We start from the raw sequence: 20,950 nt of genomic DNA, 5'->3' as shown, positions 1-20,950 counted from the left end.
CCTTGCGCGCTAATAATTCCCTTTTCGGAAATGGCTTTTGAGCGTGTATTGACAAGACATCAAATAATCCCGAAGCATAACGTAACACATCACCAAAATTATTTTCCTGGAAATTCTGATCTAGGTATCTTGCTATCGTCTAGTGCCTTTTTGCTAATATGTACTGTACAGTACATGTACGCGCCAGCAGCACTTTCCATTGTTGCATCACGTGACCGAAAATCGGCATCAGGCGATCCTTGACTTGCCCATTTCTTTCCAAGGCAGTTACATGGAAGACGGAGCTTCTGGGCTTAAAAGACTGCAACTACTCTGCTGAAATATGCCAATATGTATGCAGACTCGCCTATCCGCCGGCTATCGCATACTCGCCTATATGCTAGCGAATACAACATACCCAAGTTGGCAAAGGATAGCCCTGCCTAAGCTGGAGCGCAATATCTGGTGACCAGATCGAGATCCCTTGGAACGGATTAGTCTCTTTTATCACAGGACACATATAGCCAAATCGAGCGCCCCAGATATGGAAGTTATTGCTCCCTCAGGAGTTGCTGAACCTTTCTACTATTATTCACACGCAGAACCTAGCCCGGTTATACGGAAGCGAATACAGTGAATTTCATGTCCATGTTCTGTTTTGAATGGGATTCCCTTGATCATGCTATCTAAAATATGCGATATTCAAATACATCTCAATGAAACGGAGAAGTCGAGCGGACGATTTGTCGAGTGCAGAACGAGGAGGGGAAAAAATTGATTTTTACGCCGCCTCGTTTGCGAGCAATGTCAGTGCCACAACGATTTGGGCGAAAAGTTTCATGTGCCTGGCGGATTGATATCCCAGGGGCCAAACGTCTGCGTTCGCAGATATGACTGTGGTGTGACAGTTCCATCCGTCAGGTACTTGCGATAATCGGGGTGATAGGCCGAAAGTTATGAAAATCTGGTGCCTATCCTGTGATAAAACGAGACGACTGAATAATTAGTAATAGAGCGAAGGGGGGGGGGGGAGGGGAAGATGGATTTTGATATCTCACTTATTGTTAAAGACTGTCACGTCGTTAGATTCTTTCAGAATCCAACCAACCATCTCAGCAGTTTCTTGCATCTGAAATGGCGCAGGGTCGTCAAAACTGATTCTCTTCTTCACCTCGACAATTGCTTGAATTATTCGACTGTGACTGGTCCAAAAGACACCGTCTGTGTATGCATTGTAGGAGCCGTTGTTGAATTTTGCGTTGAAATGAACGTGGTTTAATACCCACTCGCTCATTGTGCCAGGCACTAGATCCGCCAGTGCTTCCAGCAAAAGAATGAGACTCGTGTTCACAATTGCCTCGTCTTCAGCATCCGGGTAGAGATCGAGATTTGCCGCTGGTTGTGAGCTGGGTCCTGCAGTGCCGGTCCCCGTCATTTTCCCGGCGTCTGGACTGAACACATCCTTCAACGACTGACCTAAAGATCTCCCGATTGTTGTGACGCGTTTTCTAAGGGTGCGAGTTGGCGCAGAAGCAGCCGCGACTGCCTTGGCATATGCGTTCGACTTCTCGTAAATAGTGAACACTTGTTCTTGAAATCTTCTGACGGGTTTGAACGATCCGGGCCATCGGTCAACATCGGCATTCAGAGATTGAGCCCTTGTGTTTTCTTTCACAAGATTCAAATATTGGCGAGACTCTGACGATGAATTGACGATGCTGCAAGCTTCTTCCCATTTTTGTTCAGTCCGTAGATTTCCTTGTCGGCACCAGCCAGTCTGAGCTTCCGAGAGTAGCTCGCAACTAAGCAAATTGGGTATCAGTAATGTCAGATCGTGATATCGCACTCAGGTCGTGGATGGTATTGAACTTTATCCTTTTGATAAGCGTGGTCAATCCTTTATCACAGTCAGGGATTTCAAATTCCCCTACTTTCCACTGCGACTTTGCCGACTAGCTTCTGGGTCCATCTAAGGGGAATTGGTAGTTATCTGTCACAGACTGGATATGACCAGGAGCAACCAAAAGCGTCAGAGCAGGAGTAGGAGAGACTGCAGGTTTTTCAGACTTTGGCATGATGGCAAGTTGTAGGCTTGGGTAAGTAGAAGGCCACTGTCAACACAGCTTCAACAGAAACTTGAACGAACGAAAAACGCTCGTCTCCCTTGGCTTACGCGGACCATTCAGCAGGCTAAGACGACTGACAGAGGCCACAAAGTCTGGAAGGTGTTGAAAGACAAGCTGACTAGGGAGCTCTCTACGGAGTAATCCTGCCCTACTCCGTAATTTCCAGATCTGGGGACTGCCCCACAGTTCGCCCCGCAACCGCAGGAGACAAAGAACTAAGCCCGACCGGGACAAAGGTGTCATCAAGCAACGCGCAACTGATATGAGTATTATTACCCAGTTACTCGCAACCATGAACAGACTTCAGGCGAACGAATTTCCAAAAGAAAAGGCCATCGTCTTCCTACATTATATTTCCCATTCCGTGCAATCGATGTGACTCGTCTGTAGCCAGGATGCCATTATGTCGCTCCCTCCGCGGCTTATCGAGTTTGCTTTCACTACGGAAGACATAAAAACTCTGATGAAGACCGTTGGGAAATCATTGCAGGTCTTACAAGGTCATACTACATGATTGAGGGAGATGATACCTTCTATTTGGAATCACGATTTCTAGACTACTTGAGTATCAAGTGCGAACCACTGGAATTCAATGATGATGGGAGTTATGCTGTGCCATTGCAACCCTGCTTCTTCCAGCCCTTATTACTTTATGACTTGCTTGTTCATCCCATCAACACTCAATCCGGGAGGACTCAACGGGATCTGATAATTCAGGAAAAATTGATCGAACCACCAGATGATGACCTTCATTTGGACAGGGCTGATTTCATGTGCCGCTTCATGGAATGGCAATTCAGAGGATATCCTCGAAAGGGGACGTCAAATGATCGCCGGGGCCTCATGCATCTGACAAATTGGAGACCAGGGTAAGTATTTTCATTCAAACTGCAAGTGTTATAACAACTGTTGACAACCGCCTATAAGAAATTTTGGAGAAGACATGCTCGACCCCGAGTTCGAAGACACGGTATTTAACTTTGCGCGTCCTCAGTGGTCACCTATAGGCGTCTGGAAGGTCTCTGAGCTGCTCGAACCACATCCGCATGTTATGTTTACGATGCGACATGACCTTGAAGGCGATGAGAATAGACTGTTGCGAGGCGAAGTCTTGCGATCCTGGCAATAATGAGAACGTGTCTGGAAGCGCCTCATCTGAAAGACCATATCATTATACCGGTAAGTGCTGTGCTATCATTCTTCAACTCTAATTAATCTATGTGTTGTTTCTAGATCATGGTATTCTCCTTCATGGGCAGGCAGCACGGAAGAATCCTCCAGGCGTATTCTGACTAGACTGAACTCGTCATCCGGGTATCACGGCTTTACGATTTTACATCCAAGGAGAAAGCTCGAGCGCCCACTCAACTGTTTACACAATACATGGCGAGTGAACCTATTGGGGACACCAGATCTCTGCCGCCACGCCCATCAGCGAGGGCTCAGTCAAAATGACTTTCTACGTCCAGTGCTTCTTGATGTCGCGAACCAATCCGGATTCGCTGTCTTGCATGACATTTTTGCTTAAACTTGGACGAATGACGCCAGTTCACTTCGATATCTAAGGAAAGTCCTATTCAGAATGTTAGACAATCAAAAAAAGGCACTATCTAAGGCAAACACAGTTATCTCCATCAGACACAATAGTAAAGTGGTACAAAGGGTGTGTATGAACAGCCAGAAGAATGCTAACTCCCTGCTCTTGCCTGATAAATGCAGATTGCACTTCTCCAACGTTCCTGAAGAGGAATGATTGATATGTAGTTCCTTTGTATAGACCCAACCACAAGCATCAAGACAGTTTCGCTCATAAGGAGCAGCGCGCCGAAGCAGGGAGAAGAGTCAAGGGAAATCTGCGGCTCAAGGATACGAATATTTTCGAGTCTTCTGGCGACGCCGTCAGCGCTAGCAGTCCTAGGAGGTTATGTACTGTACAGTAGATGTAGTGATTTACCCGTGAAAAACAAGCTGCTACCTGAGACAAAGGAAGGAGATGGAAGCTGATCGGCATTCCTAGTTTTTGGTATAAAATCACTCTTTGCTCACTTTGTCATATTAGGACTTCTATTCAGTCAAGTCATCTTACAGTACTCGGTATATGTATTGCAATGGTGAAAAGAGACGCGATACCCAAAGTAGAAAAAGCAAGCAACCCTCTGACTCAGCAGGAACTGTCTTTTTTTCACCAAGTCGGAATATACTAAATATCGTAATACTTCTCAATACTCCGTAATACTCTATTTTATTCATCCTGAAGTCACTTGCAAAATTAGCTAGCAGATATCTGCTTGATTTATAATTAACTTGAATCCTTTGTTTTTTTACTTCTCTCATCACGTGCATAGGCTTCCTGCATGGACCCATTCCCAATCAATGTTTCAGTTTCCTCTCCCCCTTCGACATTTATATATATCATCTGCTCAGCACCCCTCATCTACTTTGCCATCTACCACGGAACAAAACTCCTGCTAGACGCAGCATTCCTGTACAACAGACAGAAGAAAACAGCTTCCCCCCGCGGATGTCGCCGACTAGGCCTCCCACCGGGTCAGAGCAACATCCACGACGAATTCGACCCGAAATACCGACGGGGTGTTCCACCTGACGAAGAAGAAGATGATGATGGAAAACCCAACTGGCGCATCAAAGCGCTGTTCGCGTACCCGATCAAGAGCTGCGCTGGCATCGAGTTCGACGTCGCTGATGTCGTCGGCACGGGGCTGGCGTATGATCGGCTGTTCTGCTTTGCGGAGTATGTCACTCCTAGCAACAACAGCAACAGTCCTGACGGGGAAAAGGCGAAAGATTTCCGGTGGGAATTCAGAACAATGCGCAACGGCCGGTTCAGCAAGCTGGCGCTCATCCGGCCCGAGATCTGGGTCCCTGATCCGTCTTCGCCAAGCTACTCTCCTGACCTGGAGGAGGTCAAGTCTGGAGGTGTGCTGGTGATATACTATCCTCGGGCCATTCCCTCTTCTTCCTCCAGGTTATCTTCACTTGCTATCAGACTTGGCATGGCCCTGGGACTCTGTGCGCGCGAGGCTTCATTCCGCGTTCCGTTGCATCCTCCGCCAGGGCATCAGTATCCTTCTGTCCCAGTGCGACTGTGGAAGGACTTCCCTGTTGCATTCGACTACGGACGACACATCCCAGCTGAGCTGCGAGAGTTCCTTTCTCCTGATGATGATGATGATGATGACGATGCACCACCGCCCCTGACGCTCTTCCGCGCGGATCCCGCTTCCTATCGCGCCATCTTTCGCTGTGCGCCTAGGAAAGAACAGCTCGGCTTCCAGCCGCACACGGCTTTCGCAGACGCATATCCCATCCACATGCTCAATCTTGCGAGCGTGCAGGATGTCGCGGAGCGGTGTTCGCACGCGATCCCGCGGCTCAGCGTGCGGCGGTTCCGGGCGAATATCATCATCCAGGGGCCGGAAGCGTACGCGGAGGATGCGTGGAAGAGGATCCGTGTGGGAGGCGGACGACGACGAACACGCAAGGAAACACCAGATCAGAAAACCAGCGCTGAGAAAGAGGATGACGACGATGACGACGGCGTCGAAATCTACACCTCCTGCCGCACCGTTCGCTGTCGTCTGCCCAACGTCGACCCGGACACGGGAATCCGGCACCCGACTGAACCGGACAAGACGCTCAAGAGCTTCCGGTGCATTGACGCGGGGGATCCGAAGAATGCGTGTTTGGGGATGCAGCTTGTTCCTGCTGTAGAAAGTAAGTATATCACGTTGGATCCATCTCTATGTAGTCTTTTCGGGTCCAGGGGAGCTAACATGATTGCTTCTGGATGATAGAATTTACTATCCGCGTCGGCAAGCGGATCACTGTCCTCGAGACCGGTGAACATTTTTATATCAAGATGCTTGGTCCGGGTGATCCTGCGGTATAGCTGTGCTGTCCTGTACTGTCTCTGGAGACTTCTACGTGAGTAGACAGCTCGTCTGTGAACTTCCAGGCTAGTGGTTATCAATTTCTACTGCAAAGTGTCTGATTACTTGTTAGAAAGTGTACAATATTATTATCATTATGTCCAATATACTGTATGTATGTACATAGATTAGTTAGCAAGATGATATTCAATACCACAACGTATATAACGAAGAGCAAACAAAAACCCAAAAAAAGATCATCGATATTCTAAACGATGAATGCAGTTTTCTTTTCTTCTTTCCCCCCTTCTCTTTTTCTGTCATATCCTCTCCTTCCCCTCTTCTTCCTCCACCCACAACGGAAGCCCATCCTTCGGATACCCCGCCGTAGACAAAACCTGATACGCACGGTCGCCATTCTCAGGAAACGTCGTGATATTAACACCAGGAGGAGGAGTCCCGCCTCCTCTCCTCTTCCGGCGGAGAAAAAGTTCCTCGTATGCTTCCTCAAAGCGGAACTTCCTTACCAGGACGCACAGCATCACTTTGATCATCAGCATGGCTGTCTCCTGGCCCGGGCAGTTGCGGATTCCGCGCTCGAAGGGCCGGTAGGCGTTTGGGTCGATGGTGGTGTCCTGCGAGGACGTGGACGAGGATGAGGATGAGGACGAGGAGAGCTGTGGGTTTAATGATGCTAGGAAGCGCTGCGGGAGGAACGAGTTCGGGTTCGGGAAGTACTCCGCCGTCCGGTGCAGGTAGTAATGGCTGATCAGGATGATTCTGCCATCGCAGGGATAGTTTTGCCCGTTGAGGTGGATCTGCTGTCTGTGCCGGGGTCAGCAAAAAACAAAAAAAGTACTGAAAGTCTGGGAGAGGATTGCATACCCCGGCTCTGCATATCGGACTCCACTCGCCGGAGGGTACAGTCTCAGAACCTCCTTGATGACCGCAGTCGTCCAGGGCAGGTTATTGAGCAGATGAGGCTGGGCCTTCAGCATCTCGCCAGCCGCGTCAGGATCCGGACCCAGGACCGCCGAATGTTCGCGCCGCACCTCCTCGAGGACATCCGGATTCTTCGACAGTTCATACAGGGTCCACTGCAAACGGATTCAGTCAGTCATAACCAGACTTGAAAAAAAATGTCTGGTGCGTCTCAACTTACCGATATTGTTGCAGCGGTCGTATCACGCCCACCGAGCGTTACTGCCCTGCAGCTACAATGACTGAGTTAGCAGAGTCTCCAAAGCAAAGCAGGGTTACCCTGCTGAATAAACTAGCTACTCACTTATCCGCGATTACATCCAAGATGTCTTCATCTAGTAGTATCGCATCCTTGCCCCCTTTCTCCTCCTGCTCCTTCTGTTTCTTGCGCAAAAAGTCCCTGAGAAACAAATCAGCGACGACCGCTGCGCTGGTCGTGTCTGGCTCATCCTTCTTGATGCGCTCCCATCTCTCCAGGATCGGTTGCCTGAGCAGCTGGCGAATCTTCCCCTCGTAGGAGCGCAGTTTCCACCGAATCCACAGCTGGAACAGCCAGCCGTACGTGACGTTTCGCGCGTCACCCAGCTTGCTGACCTTCGTCAGCAGATTGGTCAGAGGATGGGACCTGGTCTGGCACTCTGTCTTCAGGCCGACGGCAAAACGACACAGAAAGGCGACCGTGTACGACAGCATGATCTGGTACGAGCTCTCGACGAACCGGTCCCCTCGCGCAATGGACGACAAGCGAGCGGCCGTCACTAGCGCCTCGTCCACGCAGTCAGGGACAAAGGCCATGGTATTCCGGGCCGAAAACCCGGGACTGAGCAGATTGCGCAGACGCTTCCATTCCGGGCCGCCGGAGTTGGTCACGGACCGGCTGCCGAAGATCAGCGAGAGGGTCTTGAAATCCGGATGGTGGTGCTGCAGGAACGGTGGGCTCGAGACCGCCGCTGCTGCCTCTGGAGTCAAGGTGTAGATCTGCTTGATGGACGAGATCGGATACAGGTCGATGTACCAGAGGCCTTCCTTTGGCGCGCCGGCTTCCCGGATCGCCTGGATCAGGGGCATCTGGACATGGCTGTCCGATGGCACTTTTCTGAACGCTTTTACTACGAGGTGGAGATGGCCGAAAATGAAGCTGTGGTCCAGTTTGGGCTGGTAGATAGATATGTATCAGGTCGTTATTATTGCTGTTTTTTATAGCGAAGAAAGGGGTGAAGAAAAGTCTTACCAAAGCATTGAACGACAATCTCGTCGATACAGATTGAAACACAAAGTACACGATCCAAATGATCACCACTGTGGTAAGTACTCTGCTTAGCAGCAGCTCCAAGCTCACCGGACCAGCAGCATCGCCATCACCACCGATATATATACTGAGATTTAGAAGTCCCATCGTCGTATCTAAAATATATATAAGCTCCTTTTTTTTTCTTTTTTAGGATGCAACAAAGTCATGAGTCTGATCTGATTGATCTGATTGATGACACGCGTAGCGCAGCGCGTAGTTTGATCAAGGGTCAAGGGTCAATGAATGGGTCGAGCTTCGGAAAAAAAGAGCGCTCGCACGCGGGGTGTTAGTTCGTGTTGTATGGATCCATCAGTCAGAAGACTAAGTCGTCAGCCTTGTCGATTCCCTAATTAAATATGCAATAATATATAGATTGATTAATCAATTACGGAGGAATTAATACCATGAAAAGAAACGGAGCTCTGCAGGAACACAGAGTGGAATGTTCCCGAGGCGGGACTTTAGTGCCTGCCGCTCTCTTGAGGCGTCCAACGCGTCCACTGTTATATATAGGTATATAGGGACTAACAGCCCTGTCTACCACCACGCGACCTATTACGTTCTAGCGTTTTATGCAGAGCTAAAGGTGACCCAGTTAGGGCGAATTGATTCTTCAGACACACTTCCAAATATACCAACCAACGCACTGGCTCAGCCAGGCCCAATCTTCCCAGTAATAACTGGGTGCAGTTATTATATAGATCCGCTATATATTCCATACATCCTTTTCCATAGCAAGTTAAAAAAGAAGAAAAATTAAAGCCTGCCTTTGTCACCTGTCTCCAAATCTGTCACCCTGTTGGCGTACTCCCGCCGGTCATCAGCCTCCTGGGCCAGGTCGGCCGTGATGAGGTCCGCCTCGTCTTCTGGGTCCTCTTTCAGGACCAGGTTCAGGATGAGCGCCAGGAAGCCCGCCACCACAAACCCGGTCGACATGACCAGTTCGATGGCATCGATGAGGCCGATCAGCCCCTTATTGTCGCCGCTGTAGGTGAACACGTAGGAAAACCAATCCGGGACGAGCGTTGCCCCCATTCCCACGGCGAAAGAGGCCGTTAGGATAAAGCGATTGCGGCGCGTGAAGGGCACGGTCGAGATGATGCGCAGGCCCGATACGGCCACCGAGGAGAACAGAAAGGTGGTCATGCCGCCCAGCACCGACGACGGAATGGCGACCAACGCGGCCGCGAATTTGGAAAAGATGCCCATGACGACCAGGAAAAAGCAGCAGCAGTAGCCCGCCTTGCGGTTCGCACACCTGGTCAGCGCCACCACGCCGTTGTTCTGCGCAAATGTCGACATGGGCGTGATGGTGCAGAGCCCGGCCAGCAGGCCGTTCAACCCATCTGCCAGCACTCCACCGCGGATCCGCGAGTCGAACATGTCGCCCTGGACATCGAGACGCGAGACATCGCAAGTCGCGGTGATGTCGCCGATGCTCTCCATCATCAGCACGATGTAGAGGGCCAGGAAGGGGAGGATGAGCGGCGCATAAATTTTCAAGGGGAACGTATGGACCCAGACAAAGGACGCCACCGGCGCCGCATCGATTCCGGATCTCCCAAAATAACCCGTCGCAGAGGCCACGATGCATCCGACAAGAAGACCCACAACTACCGAACAGGACTTCATGATAGGCGAACCGAATCGCTCGCAGAGAATGATGGTGAGGAAGACGAGAAAGCCTAGCCCAATAAATTCGGCACTCCCCCAGGGTAAGGCATGCGGCGCGGAAGGGTCTGGACAGAGAGCGCGCGCAGACGGGTCCGTTCCACAGGATCCTGAACCGCCTGCCCAGTCTTCCAGCCCGGTTTGAATGAGGCTGACGCCAATGAGTAGAACGGTCGGACCGGTCACCAAGGGCGGGAAGACGCGTTTCAACACCTTGATACTGGTGAATGACAGACCGATTTCAAGCAAAGCGCACAGACAGGATGTCCCTAGAATGGCGCCGTATCCGTTTGGGCATGGCAGTCGTTTGCCATGAGCATCGACGGGGCAGTACCCGCTCGAGTACATCTGGTCGAAGGCGCCTGTTGCAATAGTAATTGTGGTGAACGAAGTCCCGACGACGGAGATCAGACCGGTTCCGATGTAGTATGGGGTCTTGTAGATGCGCATCCGTGTGATTTGGATGGCGGAGAGGATGCCTGACACGATAAGAGACGTTGAGACGAGATATTGCGAAAGTTCATTGTCGAAATTCGCCCCGGACGAACCGCTGAGAAGGATGGGAGGAGTAATTACTGCAGCCTGATCAGTTGCGCTCCTTTCCTGCCATAATCTTGCACGTCGAATGCGTACCACCCGCCAGCATAGCCAGTGCATGTTGGAGGCCAAGAAGCAAAGCCAGCAGTACCGGTATCCGATCATTGAGTCCAAAGAAGGGAGCCGATTTGCGCGCGTTCTTCATGAACGGGAGATTGGGTGTGAATAGAAAGCCGTAGTCATAGTCGCCCACCAGACCCTCTCTATGAGAACGATTAGCCTTTGATCTGACATTCGGCCTAAGAGCTCGCGCCGTTCAAGCGCACATTAACCTACTTGGTGGTAAAGGCCTTGACAATGCGCCTGAATTTGTCTGAAATTGTCCGCTTCGGGGCCACACTGGGCCCAATCTGATCAGGACCGTCCATTGTCGAAATTTTCTCTTCTCGTAGCGCTCACGCGACCTGTGTCCCTCCTCTTGTTGACGACGAAGACCTTCGAATCTGGCAAGAGCTCCACCAATGCAGCATCAGGGGCTCATGGGTCAATGGAAGGCCTGGCTGGAGAGCTCGCTTCTGGATCAGAGAGACCAGAAGCTTTATATGCGATGCGCCATGAAGCTGTAATAATCCGACCGTTGATGCAGATAAAAGAAGCGCCTTGCGTGCGGGTCCGCAAGACGCTATCTCCAACTCTCCAGCGATTGTCCAATCAGCCTGCACGTCGACCCCGCCGACGCACGGGGCCGCGAGATAAGCCAAAATCGCTTACTTGCCTGCTCGAGTCATCGTTATGATTTATCTCTATTATCGCTATCGCCTTCAATCGCTGCCGGGCGCATGCGCTCCAGGGGCGCAATCGGCCGCTCCCGACACACGTCATGCTCTCTGACCACAGTCCAGTGCTGCTCTGGCTTCCCTTAAGGGCAGTTGAAGAATGCGTTCCTGGCTTTAAGTTTCACTACAGGAGATCTCCGCAGTCCGGCTGGCATCCCCGCTTCTTCAGACACCCCTTTCACGTTCCGTGTCTTTCCAGAGGAGAAAAGATGCCAACAGCACCTGAAACCTGTCTCCCTGTTCTGAGCCAATTAGCCTGATGGTGCGAGCAGATGTCGTTCGGATTTTTTTTCCCCCTTGCCTGTCGGGATATAGGACGTCAGCAATACGAAGCGCGGGCAGAACCCGACACGGAAGCATCCTCGTGGCAGATACCTTGATCCTGAGAATCAGTGAGGGAAATCGGGAATTGGCTGAGTGGCTGATGCCAAAGATGTTAACAGATCAGACCAGTCCTAATCGTGACTAAAGAAGAAGAACTGACAGTGCTGAGACCTTCCGCACTTCCACGGCTATCTGCGGTATGTCGAGAACCAATCCCAAGAATTACCCCTCATTCCTACCAGGCCTTGACAATCGAGGAGATGGGCAAGTTCGTATTAAGAATACAAATAAGCTTGTTCTTGTGTGCAGCCCTCAAAGCTACAAGTTGAACTATGGGTATGATTCGTAGACGCACTCGTCAAGGGCTTCCACGTATCTTGCTCTCGAGCACTGACCACTTTCTTTGGGTCAAAGTTGTTTGCCTGAGCAAAGTATCTAATAGCCCCTCAGATTGGCGACAACGCTCTTCCCTATTCCTTCTTCTGTAACGTCACAGTTGCAGTGTGTGTGCCCGAACGCCCACAGGCTATACCTGGGAATTTGTCCATTCTTGACATGAGTTACAAAGCCCGAGGAGATAGGGCTATTAGCATGTGCAAGATCAACTGTGGACGATCTTGCGCCAGGATTCGGAATTTGTGATGTTCGAAATCTGGCGATTAAGCCACCTCAGGTCTGCTTCGTGGGCGGAGCGGTGAGCCTCAACAGTCAGTCTTAGATATAGTAAAAATCACTGGGGCCGAAATTAACCCGGTCTTCTTGGGCTTTCGAGACCTTTAAGTGAAGACTGAAGCTGAGAACGGTTATATATATGAAGAGAGATTGTATCGCGTCCGGTCCAGGAAAACAAATCTCCCAAGACTTGACTCCTGGGCTTGTTCGCTGATGAAAGCCTAGAATCTCGTATTTTGTTTCCCACGGAAGATCAGCTCGAATGATATGGTTCATGATTGCCCAGCAGAAGAAAGACGATTCGGAATTTTCGAAGCTGGGTTTCGACAAAGGTGACAAAGCCATTATCCTTGACGTTGCTAATGTCACCGAGCAGGGCTAAGGGGCGCTTGGGGGGAGAGATGTCGAACAAATCATTCCAAACACCAAACGACCTCGACCCTGGGTACACATTCCAAACACTTGACATGCATCAAGGCTGAGAACAAAACCCAAAAATAAGGGGTAACGGCTAAGTCACTCCGGAAGATGCATCAAAGGAAATGAGCTTATCTCTTGCCGTAGTGTATGATCTGCCCGAATTAGTACTTTTACATGTTTCTTGAATAGACAGGCAGGAGCATCATTTCAACGTGCCAGGTAAGTTTCCAAGCTTCAATCCAGATGTCAAAACATTCCACCGTATTTGATTGGATGGAAAGGACGACATGCTTGCCTATCTAGGTATCGAAGTATCGAGGTAGGGCTGAAATCGTATGATATGCAAGCTGCCTAAACCGAAAATGGATAAAACAAGCTGGAGCTGGAGACCTCGGTTTGTCAACTAGATAGAAAAGGATTTATTCTTGGGTCCGCTTTGATCACGTGATCTAAATCATCTACTCAGCTCAGCTTAAGAATAGGAAGTAATAGCGTGCAAATCATAAGAGGCGTTATATGTACGTCTGAATCCAGAGAACTATTGTGCCTTAAGAAATTGGCAGCAGGCTGAGGAAACCGATATTTCTTGACGGGTCACGTGGTTCTGGTCGATGTATGAATAGCATGATAGTATGCCTTGCAGCCTCAGGTAGGAAGAACGTGACGACTGCCTGACATGTCACGAGCTTCGGAAGCGGAAACGGCGAGAAAGCGTTGGGGCAGGGTAGACGCGAGGATCGGCCCCACCACGCCACGCGGATCTTGTTTGACGACATGCTGGATGAGACGCCAGCCTGTGCCTGTGCTGGCAGACGGGCGTTATCACGATGACTGAGATGGACAAAAAAATAGCACAGAGGACGCCATACAGACTGCGCTGGAGGAGTACTCCATCATTTTAGCCTGCAGAGGAAGCGATGTCGACAACCGGGACGCGAGGCGTTGTCGAACGGCGGACGAGGGCCAGCCACAGGGCTGCAGCGGCGGCAGCAGCGATAGCCGCCGCGAGCGCTGATAGGCGGATGCAGCGTGTCACAGATCGGGAACCAGTGCCACAGTAACCAATCAGCGGCCGTGCCTTGCACGCCGCCCGGCAGTTCGCAAAAGCGTTGGGGTTGAGGACCCAACGGAAAGGAAAGCATTCAGAAGTTCAGATAGGACGACGACGACAGCAAGAAAGAGCCGATGGAGAAGGCCACCGCATGCCTGCCTCCAGGCCGTCCGCCTCCTTGTCAGCAGCTGATGGAAATACGGTGAAACCTCGGATGCCTCGGCGCTCCACGAAACCGGAAAGCGCACTGCCCTCGTTGCAGCAGCAGCATCAACGAGCATTGTCGAGCCAGTGAGTGCTCTTCCTCTCGCCCGCCAGCGCGTCCGTTTCCCCAACGCCGCCTGGCTGCAGTGGACCCCGGCTCACTGGGGGTGCCTTACATATCAGTCTGCCTCCCCGCCTTGTCTCTGGCATTCTTCGCTGGCATTATTTCATTTTTTTTCTTACAAAAAATTCATCGTCCTCCTCTCCTCCCCCCTTCCTCCTCCTCCTCTTCCCCCTTCTGCTCCTCTCGACTTCCTTTTCTCTCCTGCCAGACCCAGAGAGTAAAGGTCAACGTCTTCAGGGAGAAGAGCCCCTCGTCACCATGTCTGCCAGTTCCGCAGACGCCTCCCGCCCTCGGGCCTCCGCCGACTCCAAGAAGGTGCACATTGCCGACACGCCAGTGACGCTGCAAAACTGGTACAAGCATGTCAACTGGCTGAATGTCACCCTCATCATCGGCATTCCCTTGTACGGCTGCATCCAGGCCCTCTGGGTGCCTCTGCAGCTCAAGACGGCTATCTGGGCGGTCGTCTATTACTTCTGGACCGGATTGGGCATCACAGCTGGTGAGTTCGGAATGGATGAGATTTAGTCTCTTGCCGAAGCGGGTAACTGACCATGTGTGATCTAGGCTACCACCGTCTATGGGCTCATTGCTCCTATTCCGCTCGTCTTCCTCTGAGAATCTGGCTGGCCCTTGTCGGCGGTGGTGCCGTCGAGGGCTCCATTCGCTGGTGGGCTCGCGACCACCGTGCTCACCACCGCTACACCGACACTGACAAGGACCCCTACTCCGTCCGCAAGGGGCTCCTGTATTCGCACATTGGCTGGATGGTCATGAAGCAGAACCCCAAGCGCATTGGCCGCACCGACATCTCCGATCTCAACGAGGACCCCGTCGTCGTGTGGCAGCACCGCAACTACCTGAAAGTCGTCGTCATCATGGGCCTCATTGTCCCCATGCTCGTGGCTGGCCTCGGCTGGGGTGACTGGTGGGGTGGCTTCGTCTACGCAGGCATCCTGCGCATCTTCTTCGTCCAGCAGGCCACCTTCTGTGTCAACTCGCTGGCTCACTGGCTTGGCGAGCAGCCGTTCGACGACCGCAACTCTCCCCGAGACCACGTCCTTACCGCTCTCGTCACTCTGGGTGAGGGTTACCACAACTTCCACCACGAGTTCCCCTCGGACTACCGCAACGCCATCGAATGGCACCAGTACGACCCGACGAAATGGACCATCTGGATCTGGAGTAAGCTCGGCCTCGCGTACAACCTGAAGCAGTTCCGGTCCAACGAGATCGAGAAGGGCCGTGTGCAACAGCTGCAGAAGAAGCTCGACCAGCGACGCGCCAAGCTGGACTGGGGTACTCCCCTCGACCAGCTGCCGGTCATGGAGTGGGACGACTATGTCGAGCAGTGCAAGAACGGCCGGGGCCTCATTGCGGTTGCCGGTGTGGTGCACGATGTGACCGACTTCATCAAGGACCACCCCGGTGGCAAGGCCATGATCATGTCCGGCATTGGAAAGGATGCCACTGCCATGTTCAATGGTGGAGTCTACAACCACTCCAACGCCGCTCACAACCTCCTGTCGACGATGCGGGTGGCTGTCATCCGGGGCGGCTCTGAGGTTGAGATCTGGAAGCGGGCCCAGAAGGAGAACAAGGACGTGGATTACGTCCGGGATGACAACGGCCAGCGCATCGTCCGTGCCGGCCAGCAGGTGACGAAGATCCCCGAACCCATCCCTACGGCGGATGCTGCTTAATCAGGGTTTCATGATGATGATGATGAAATCTGAAATGTTCTCTACTGTAACTATTCCTGAACCGTTCTTTTGTCTTTTTCTCTTTTTTTTTTGTCTTTTTTCCACTGGGTTATCTGTACTGTTACCAACATCGCGGTTCATCGTCATTTTGCCCCTCGCCCCGATCTCTACTCTTGTCTTCTCCTGCACTCAGTCTCGCTCTGCGCTGAATCGAGTGCCACAGTCGGGAGCGTATAGTCACTCCCAAAATCGTCGTTTTTATGGTGAACTTGCGTTTTGAGATGTTTCGTGAGTCCTTGCTTATCTGGAGTTCCGGAGTTCGCGGGGTACGGGGTGAATGACTTGCGGTTTGACTTGGAAGTCGATGCATATCTATTAGAACAACTAGCAGACGATGAAAGCACTGTCCATCATGAATAGCAATATATGATGATGACGATTGTTGTGCTGGAAATGGTGTTCGACGTAGAAACCAGTAGATGACAAAGTCGTTAGTTCGAGTCATGTGCAACGGAGTTCTCATGCGGGGAGGAGGGTAATCTCACCAACCACCGGTTGTTGGATAATTTCACAGACAAGGATGCAAATTACTTCAACCTGATACTCGAAGAGATATTTTACGTAGATATTGAAACGAAGCAGTCAAAAAAAAAAGTGTCCAGTTGCTACTGTGAATTGCCTACCCTCTTGGCCTGTGCGTTTGTTGATACGTCGGGAATGCCTCCCGCCGCAAAGTTACACCTGCTAATGCTGAGCAGTACGCAGTGCCTATCACGTCGCGACACCTCTAGCTGCAGGACTGGCCTTCTGATTAGGTACCAATCATTGTCCCACCCGGTTCCCTCGATCTGGCTGCCGCACTCCCCCGCCTTTCCAAATCGCTCTTCTTCACCAGTTTCGTGCTCGTCTTGAGCATCGCCGTCATCCTGGCTCCTCCACTCCGCCTCTCCTCCTCCCCCACCACCACCACCTTCAGACTTTCCGCGCTGCTGCACCAGCTACGACCGTCAAGGCCCCTCATATCGTCGAGCATCTTCAGGCCCATCACGACCGCAAGCATGGCTCCAGAGAAACTGCGGACGCCGCCCCAGCCGCCTCCACTGTTCACGGCCACCCCCACATCCATTGTCGAGGACACCAAGCGCTTGATTGAGCGCTCTCGCAAGGTGCAGGACCAGGTTGCGGCAAGTGTGCAGCCTGAAGCGGCGACCTTTGCGAACGTCCTGCTGCCGCTCGCCCACGACGAGAACCAAATGACCCTGGAAGCGCACATCCTGGCCTTCTACCAGGCCGTTTCGACGGACCAGAAACTGCGAGACGCCTCGAGCGAGGCCGAGAAGCTCCTCGATGACTTTGCCATTGAGACGTCGATGCGTGAGGACCTGTACCGGCTCGTCGATGCGGTCCTGAAGAAGAATGAGGATCTCGATCCGGAGTCTCGCCGGCTGCTGGAGAAGGAGCACAAGGACTACATCCGCAACGGACTGGGACTGCCGGCTGGGCCGCAGCGGGACCGCTTCAAGGAGATCAAGAAGCGTCTGAGCCAGCTCAGCATCGAGTTCCAGAAGAATCTGAACGAGGAGAACGGCGGTATCTGGTTCACCCGCGAGGAGCTGGACGGGGTGCCCGAGGATGTTCTGTCCGGGTTGCAGAAGGGGGAAGGTGAGAACGAAGGCAAGCTTCGGCTGACGTTCAAGTATCCCGATCTCTTCCCGACGCTCAAATACGCGAAGAATGCCGAGACGCGCAAGCGTGTTGCGATTGCCAACGAGAACAAGTGCAACCAGAACGTGCCCTTGTTCCGGGAGGCTATGATTCTTCGTGACGAGGCGGCCCGGCTGCTTGGGTATCCAAACCATGCGGCGTTCCGTATTGAAGACAAGATGGCCAAGACCCCCGAGACCGTGGACAAGTTCCTGGGTGATCTGCGGTCAAGGCTGACCGCCGGAGGGCAGAAGGAGCTCGAGAAACTGAAGCAGCTGAAAAAGGAGGACCTGGAGTCCCGGGGCGAGACGTTCGACGGCCACTACTACCTCTGGGACCATCGGTTCTACGACCGGTTGATGCTGGAGAAGGAGTACTCGCTCGACCAGCAGCGCATCGCGGAGTTCTTCCCCTTGCAGACGACCATCCGAGGCATGCTGGGGATTTTTGAACAGTTGTTCGGCCTTGTTTTCGTCGAGATTACCGGCGAGGACAGGGACAAGGTGGCCGAGACCGGCAAGGGCAACGACATTGTCTGGCACGAGGACGTGCAGATCTTCAGCGTGTGGGACGACGAGGAGCAGGGCAGTGGGTTTGTCGGTTATCTTTATCTGGACCTATTCCCGCGTGAGGGCAAATACGGGCATGCGGCCAACTTTAACTTGCAGCCGGTAGGCACCCTTATTAATATTTTTCCCGGCGGAACCGATTTGACTGACGTGATGTAGGGCTTCATCGATGTCAACGGCAAACGCAGATACCCGGCCACGGCGCTGGTGTGCAACTTCTCCAAGCCAACGCCGAAGAAACCCAGTCTGCTGAAGCACGACGAGGTGGTGACGCTGTTCCACGAGCTGGGACACGGGATCCACGACCTCGTGTCGAAGACGACGTACTCGCGGTTCCACGGCACGAACACTGTGCGGGACTTTGTCGAAGCGCCCAGCCAGATGCTGGAGAACTGGTGCTGGACGCCGTGGCAGCTGAAGTCGCTGAGCCAGCACTACTCGACGCTGTCGCCGGAGTACTTTAAGTCCTGGGAGGAGCAGGCGCCGATCGGGGCGGCGAAGCCGCCGGAGAAGATCCCAGACGAGCTGATTGAGAATCTGATCCGGACGAAGCACGTCAACGACGCGCTGTTCAATCTGCGGCAGCTGCACTTTGGCATCTTCGACATGACGGTGCACGAGCCGGCGAGCCACGAGGCGATCGAGAAGATGAACATCTCGGAGACGTACAACAAGCTGCGCAAGGAGATTTCGCAGATCGAGGGGCCGGAGGTGCTTGGGCAGGGCAACGAATGGGGGCACGGCCAGGCGACATTTGGGCATTTGATGGGGGGGTACGATGCGGGATACTATGGGTATTTGAGGTAGGTCCATATCCATATCACTGGAGTCGTATATCGTCTGTGCTAATGACGATGCAGCTCGCAAGTCTACTCAACAGACATGTTTTACACGGTATTCAAGTCCGACCCGATGAACGGCAAGGAGGGCCGTCGGTACCGCCACGTTGTCCTGGAGAAGGGCGGCAGCCAGGACGAGATGAAGACGTTGACCGAGTTTTTGGGCCGGGAGCCCAAGACGGACGCTTTCTACGAGGAATTGGGGTTGGCTTAGGCGTACGTATGCTTTACCTAGCAGCGAGTAGAGGTAGACAGGAAGAAAGAAAGAAACAATACAATAAATAAATACATTATTAGTGATGTATTCCATTATAATAGAGTAGATATAAGTTGGATGTCGTACATATACACGTACACGAAGCTGATTACGTTGGCCAGTACTATGTAGTACATACTAGCTCGTATAAGCCAGAAATGGAATTGACTAGACTCGATAATAATAAATCCAGACAGTACATATGTACATACAATTGCTGTACTCCAAACCTACCTAGGAACCTATGCAAGTACTGTATTTAAATAATAATCGAATGTATGTACTGTACTGTACATTACGTTGTATATTTCTGACAATCATTTATTCATTCTTACCTAATATCACTTATCTAATCAGTTCAAACTTCAGTTAACTAGTTTAGGTACCTAGTTTGCCTGGCCCGTGCTCTCACTGGACCTGAAAATCGTCACTAGCAAAGTAACCGCCCATGCGGACTAACGAATAACTAATAGTATCTGGGATATTTATCCCAAACCCCGCTGCTTAATTAATTATCTTATTTATTATTTATTATTTGAAGAATTGAGGAATTGTCGAATTGGTTGCGGCGGGATTATTGTGTACCTACGGTATTACTGAGTATACCGCCTAATAATAATCGGTCCGCTCACTCACTCACTCACTCGACAAAATCAGTCAGTCAATCAGTCAATCGATACCTTCCAGTGGCGCAGTCCACTCTCCCAGAAAAGACAATACATACAGAAAAAGAAATGAGCACAGAAACAGACTCCCACCACCACCAACAACAACAACCAGGCGAGCCTGAGCCCGAACCTGAGCCAGAACCCGACCATTCGCATTCGCATTCGCACCGCCCTCGTCCTCACCATCGCCCCCGCCTCCCCATCCGCACCTACCACTGCCGTTTCTGCAGCCACCTGCTCGTCGCAACGACACAGGATCTCCTATCAGGCGAAATACCGCGACGCGGGGGGTTAGCGCAGGACCGGGCGTTGATAGTGCCGTTGCCGTCGAGGAGGGCGCTGAGGAAGGGGTCTGGCAGTGGCAGTAATCTCTCTGATGAAGGAGAAGAGGAGGAAGACGACGAAGAAAATAGAATTAAGGATACGGATGAGAATGAGAAGGATCGGCAAGAAGGACAGCAACAGCAGCACCACCGGAACAACGGCAGCAATACAACAACAAAACCTGCAGCTACACAACAGCAGCAGCAGCAGCAGCAACACTACACAATCCTCCTCTCGACGACAATCCCCGACCGCAAACCGACTGTGATCCGCCGAGAAGACGGATTCGAAAAACGCATCCTTCTGCGCTGTGGTCGGTGTCGGGTTGTGATGGGGTATGTGCTTGATGAGGAGCAGAGGAAGAAGCAGCAGCGGCAGCAGCAGCAGAAGACAGAAAAGCAGGAGCAGAAACGAGAGCAAGAACGAGAAGATGAAGACGAAGAGGATGAAGACGAGGACGACAATCAAGTCGCGTACATCCTTCCGGGAGCGTTGGTGGCGACTGAGGATTTGGGGCCAGGAGAAGGAACAGGTGGAGGTGGAGGAGGAAGTGGAGGTGGAGGAGTCGACATCCCGATTGACAAGAATGCTATTCTTCAAAGTTTTGAGAGGGAGTGGAAGGAGTGGATTAAATAATTAAATAAATAAATAATTTTTTTAAAAAAAAAGAAATAAGATAGATAGATAGACCTGATAATAATACCTACGTAATCTTGATTGATTCCGGTTGCATATTGCAAATAAAATGCCCATGCTAATTAATTGTCTGGATAGAGTAGAA

At 51.8% G+C, this 20,950-nt stretch overlaps 7 protein-coding genes across 7 annotated transcripts; 4 read left to right on the top strand and 3 right to left on the bottom strand.

Annotated features, from left to right (window-relative positions):
- Window positions 1–1,033: 1,033 nt before the first annotated feature.
- Window positions 1,034–2,054, bottom strand: T310_0104 (uncharacterized protein; the record flags this gene model as incomplete). Its single annotated transcript, XM_013477059.1, has 2 exons — window positions 1,034–1,781; window positions 1,981–2,054. 2 exons carry the CDS (start codon window positions 2,052–2,054, stop codon window positions 1,034–1,036), a joined length of 822 nt encoding a protein of 273 aa, XP_013332513.1.
- Window positions 2,055–2,615: 561 nt separating this feature from the next.
- Window positions 2,616–3,397, top strand: T310_0103 (uncharacterized protein; the record flags this gene model as incomplete). The annotated part of the gene is made up of 4 exons (XM_013477058.1): window positions 2,616–2,974; window positions 3,033–3,075; window positions 3,113–3,284; window positions 3,339–3,397. 4 exons carry the CDS (start codon window positions 2,616–2,618, stop codon window positions 3,395–3,397), a joined length of 633 nt encoding a protein of 210 aa, XP_013332512.1.
- A 1,062-nt stretch (window positions 3,398–4,459) lies between these two features.
- T310_0102 (uncharacterized protein) lies at window positions 4,460–6,015 on the top strand (the record flags this gene model as incomplete). Its single annotated transcript, XM_013477057.1, has 2 exons — window positions 4,460–5,840; window positions 5,921–6,015. The coding sequence occupies 2 exons, from the start codon at window positions 4,460–4,462 to the stop codon at window positions 6,013–6,015; spliced, it is 1,476 nt and encodes a 491-aa protein (XP_013332511.1).
- Window positions 6,016–6,315: 300 nt separating this feature from the next.
- T310_0101 (uncharacterized protein) lies at window positions 6,316–8,044 on the bottom strand (the record flags this gene model as incomplete). Its single annotated transcript, XM_013477056.1, has 4 exons — window positions 6,316–6,820; window positions 6,881–7,092; window positions 7,158–7,209; window positions 7,281–8,044. 4 exons carry the CDS (start codon window positions 8,042–8,044, stop codon window positions 6,316–6,318), a joined length of 1,533 nt encoding a protein of 510 aa, XP_013332510.1.
- Window positions 8,045–8,588: 544 nt separating this feature from the next.
- Window positions 8,589–10,903, bottom strand: T310_0100 (Purine permease; the record flags this gene model as incomplete). The annotated part of the gene is made up of 7 exons (XM_013477055.1): window positions 8,589–8,613; window positions 8,671–8,767; window positions 8,797–8,819; window positions 8,891–8,947; window positions 9,076–10,513; window positions 10,572–10,738; window positions 10,812–10,903. 7 exons carry the CDS (start codon window positions 10,901–10,903, stop codon window positions 8,589–8,591), a joined length of 1,899 nt encoding a protein of 632 aa, XP_013332509.1.
- A 3,461-nt stretch (window positions 10,904–14,364) lies between these two features.
- Window positions 14,365–15,809, top strand: T310_0099 (Stearoyl-CoA 9-desaturase; the record flags this gene model as incomplete). Its single annotated transcript, XM_013477054.1, has 2 exons — window positions 14,365–14,608; window positions 14,674–15,809. 2 exons carry the CDS (start codon window positions 14,365–14,367, stop codon window positions 15,807–15,809), a joined length of 1,380 nt encoding a protein of 459 aa, XP_013332508.1.
- Window positions 15,810–16,867: 1,058 nt separating this feature from the next.
- Window positions 16,868–20,805, top strand: T310_0098 (Metallopeptidase MepB; the record flags this gene model as incomplete). Its single annotated transcript, XM_013477053.1, has 6 exons — window positions 16,868–18,184; window positions 18,242–18,885; window positions 18,943–19,125; window positions 19,245–19,305; window positions 19,416–19,453; window positions 19,719–20,805. 6 exons carry the CDS (start codon window positions 16,868–16,870, stop codon window positions 20,803–20,805), a joined length of 3,330 nt encoding a protein of 1,109 aa, XP_013332507.1.
- Between the last annotated feature and the right edge of the window lie 145 nt (window positions 20,806–20,950).

This window comes from Rasamsonia emersonii (assembly GCF_000968595.1).
Source record: "Rasamsonia emersonii CBS 393.64 chromosome Unknown ctg1118621759663, whole genome shotgun sequence".
Classification (NCBI taxonomy): Eukaryota; Fungi; Ascomycota; class Eurotiomycetes; order Eurotiales; family Trichocomaceae; genus Rasamsonia; species Rasamsonia emersonii.
Note: the sequence above shows the minus strand (reverse complement) of the source record. Positions and strands in the feature narration are given on the sequence as shown.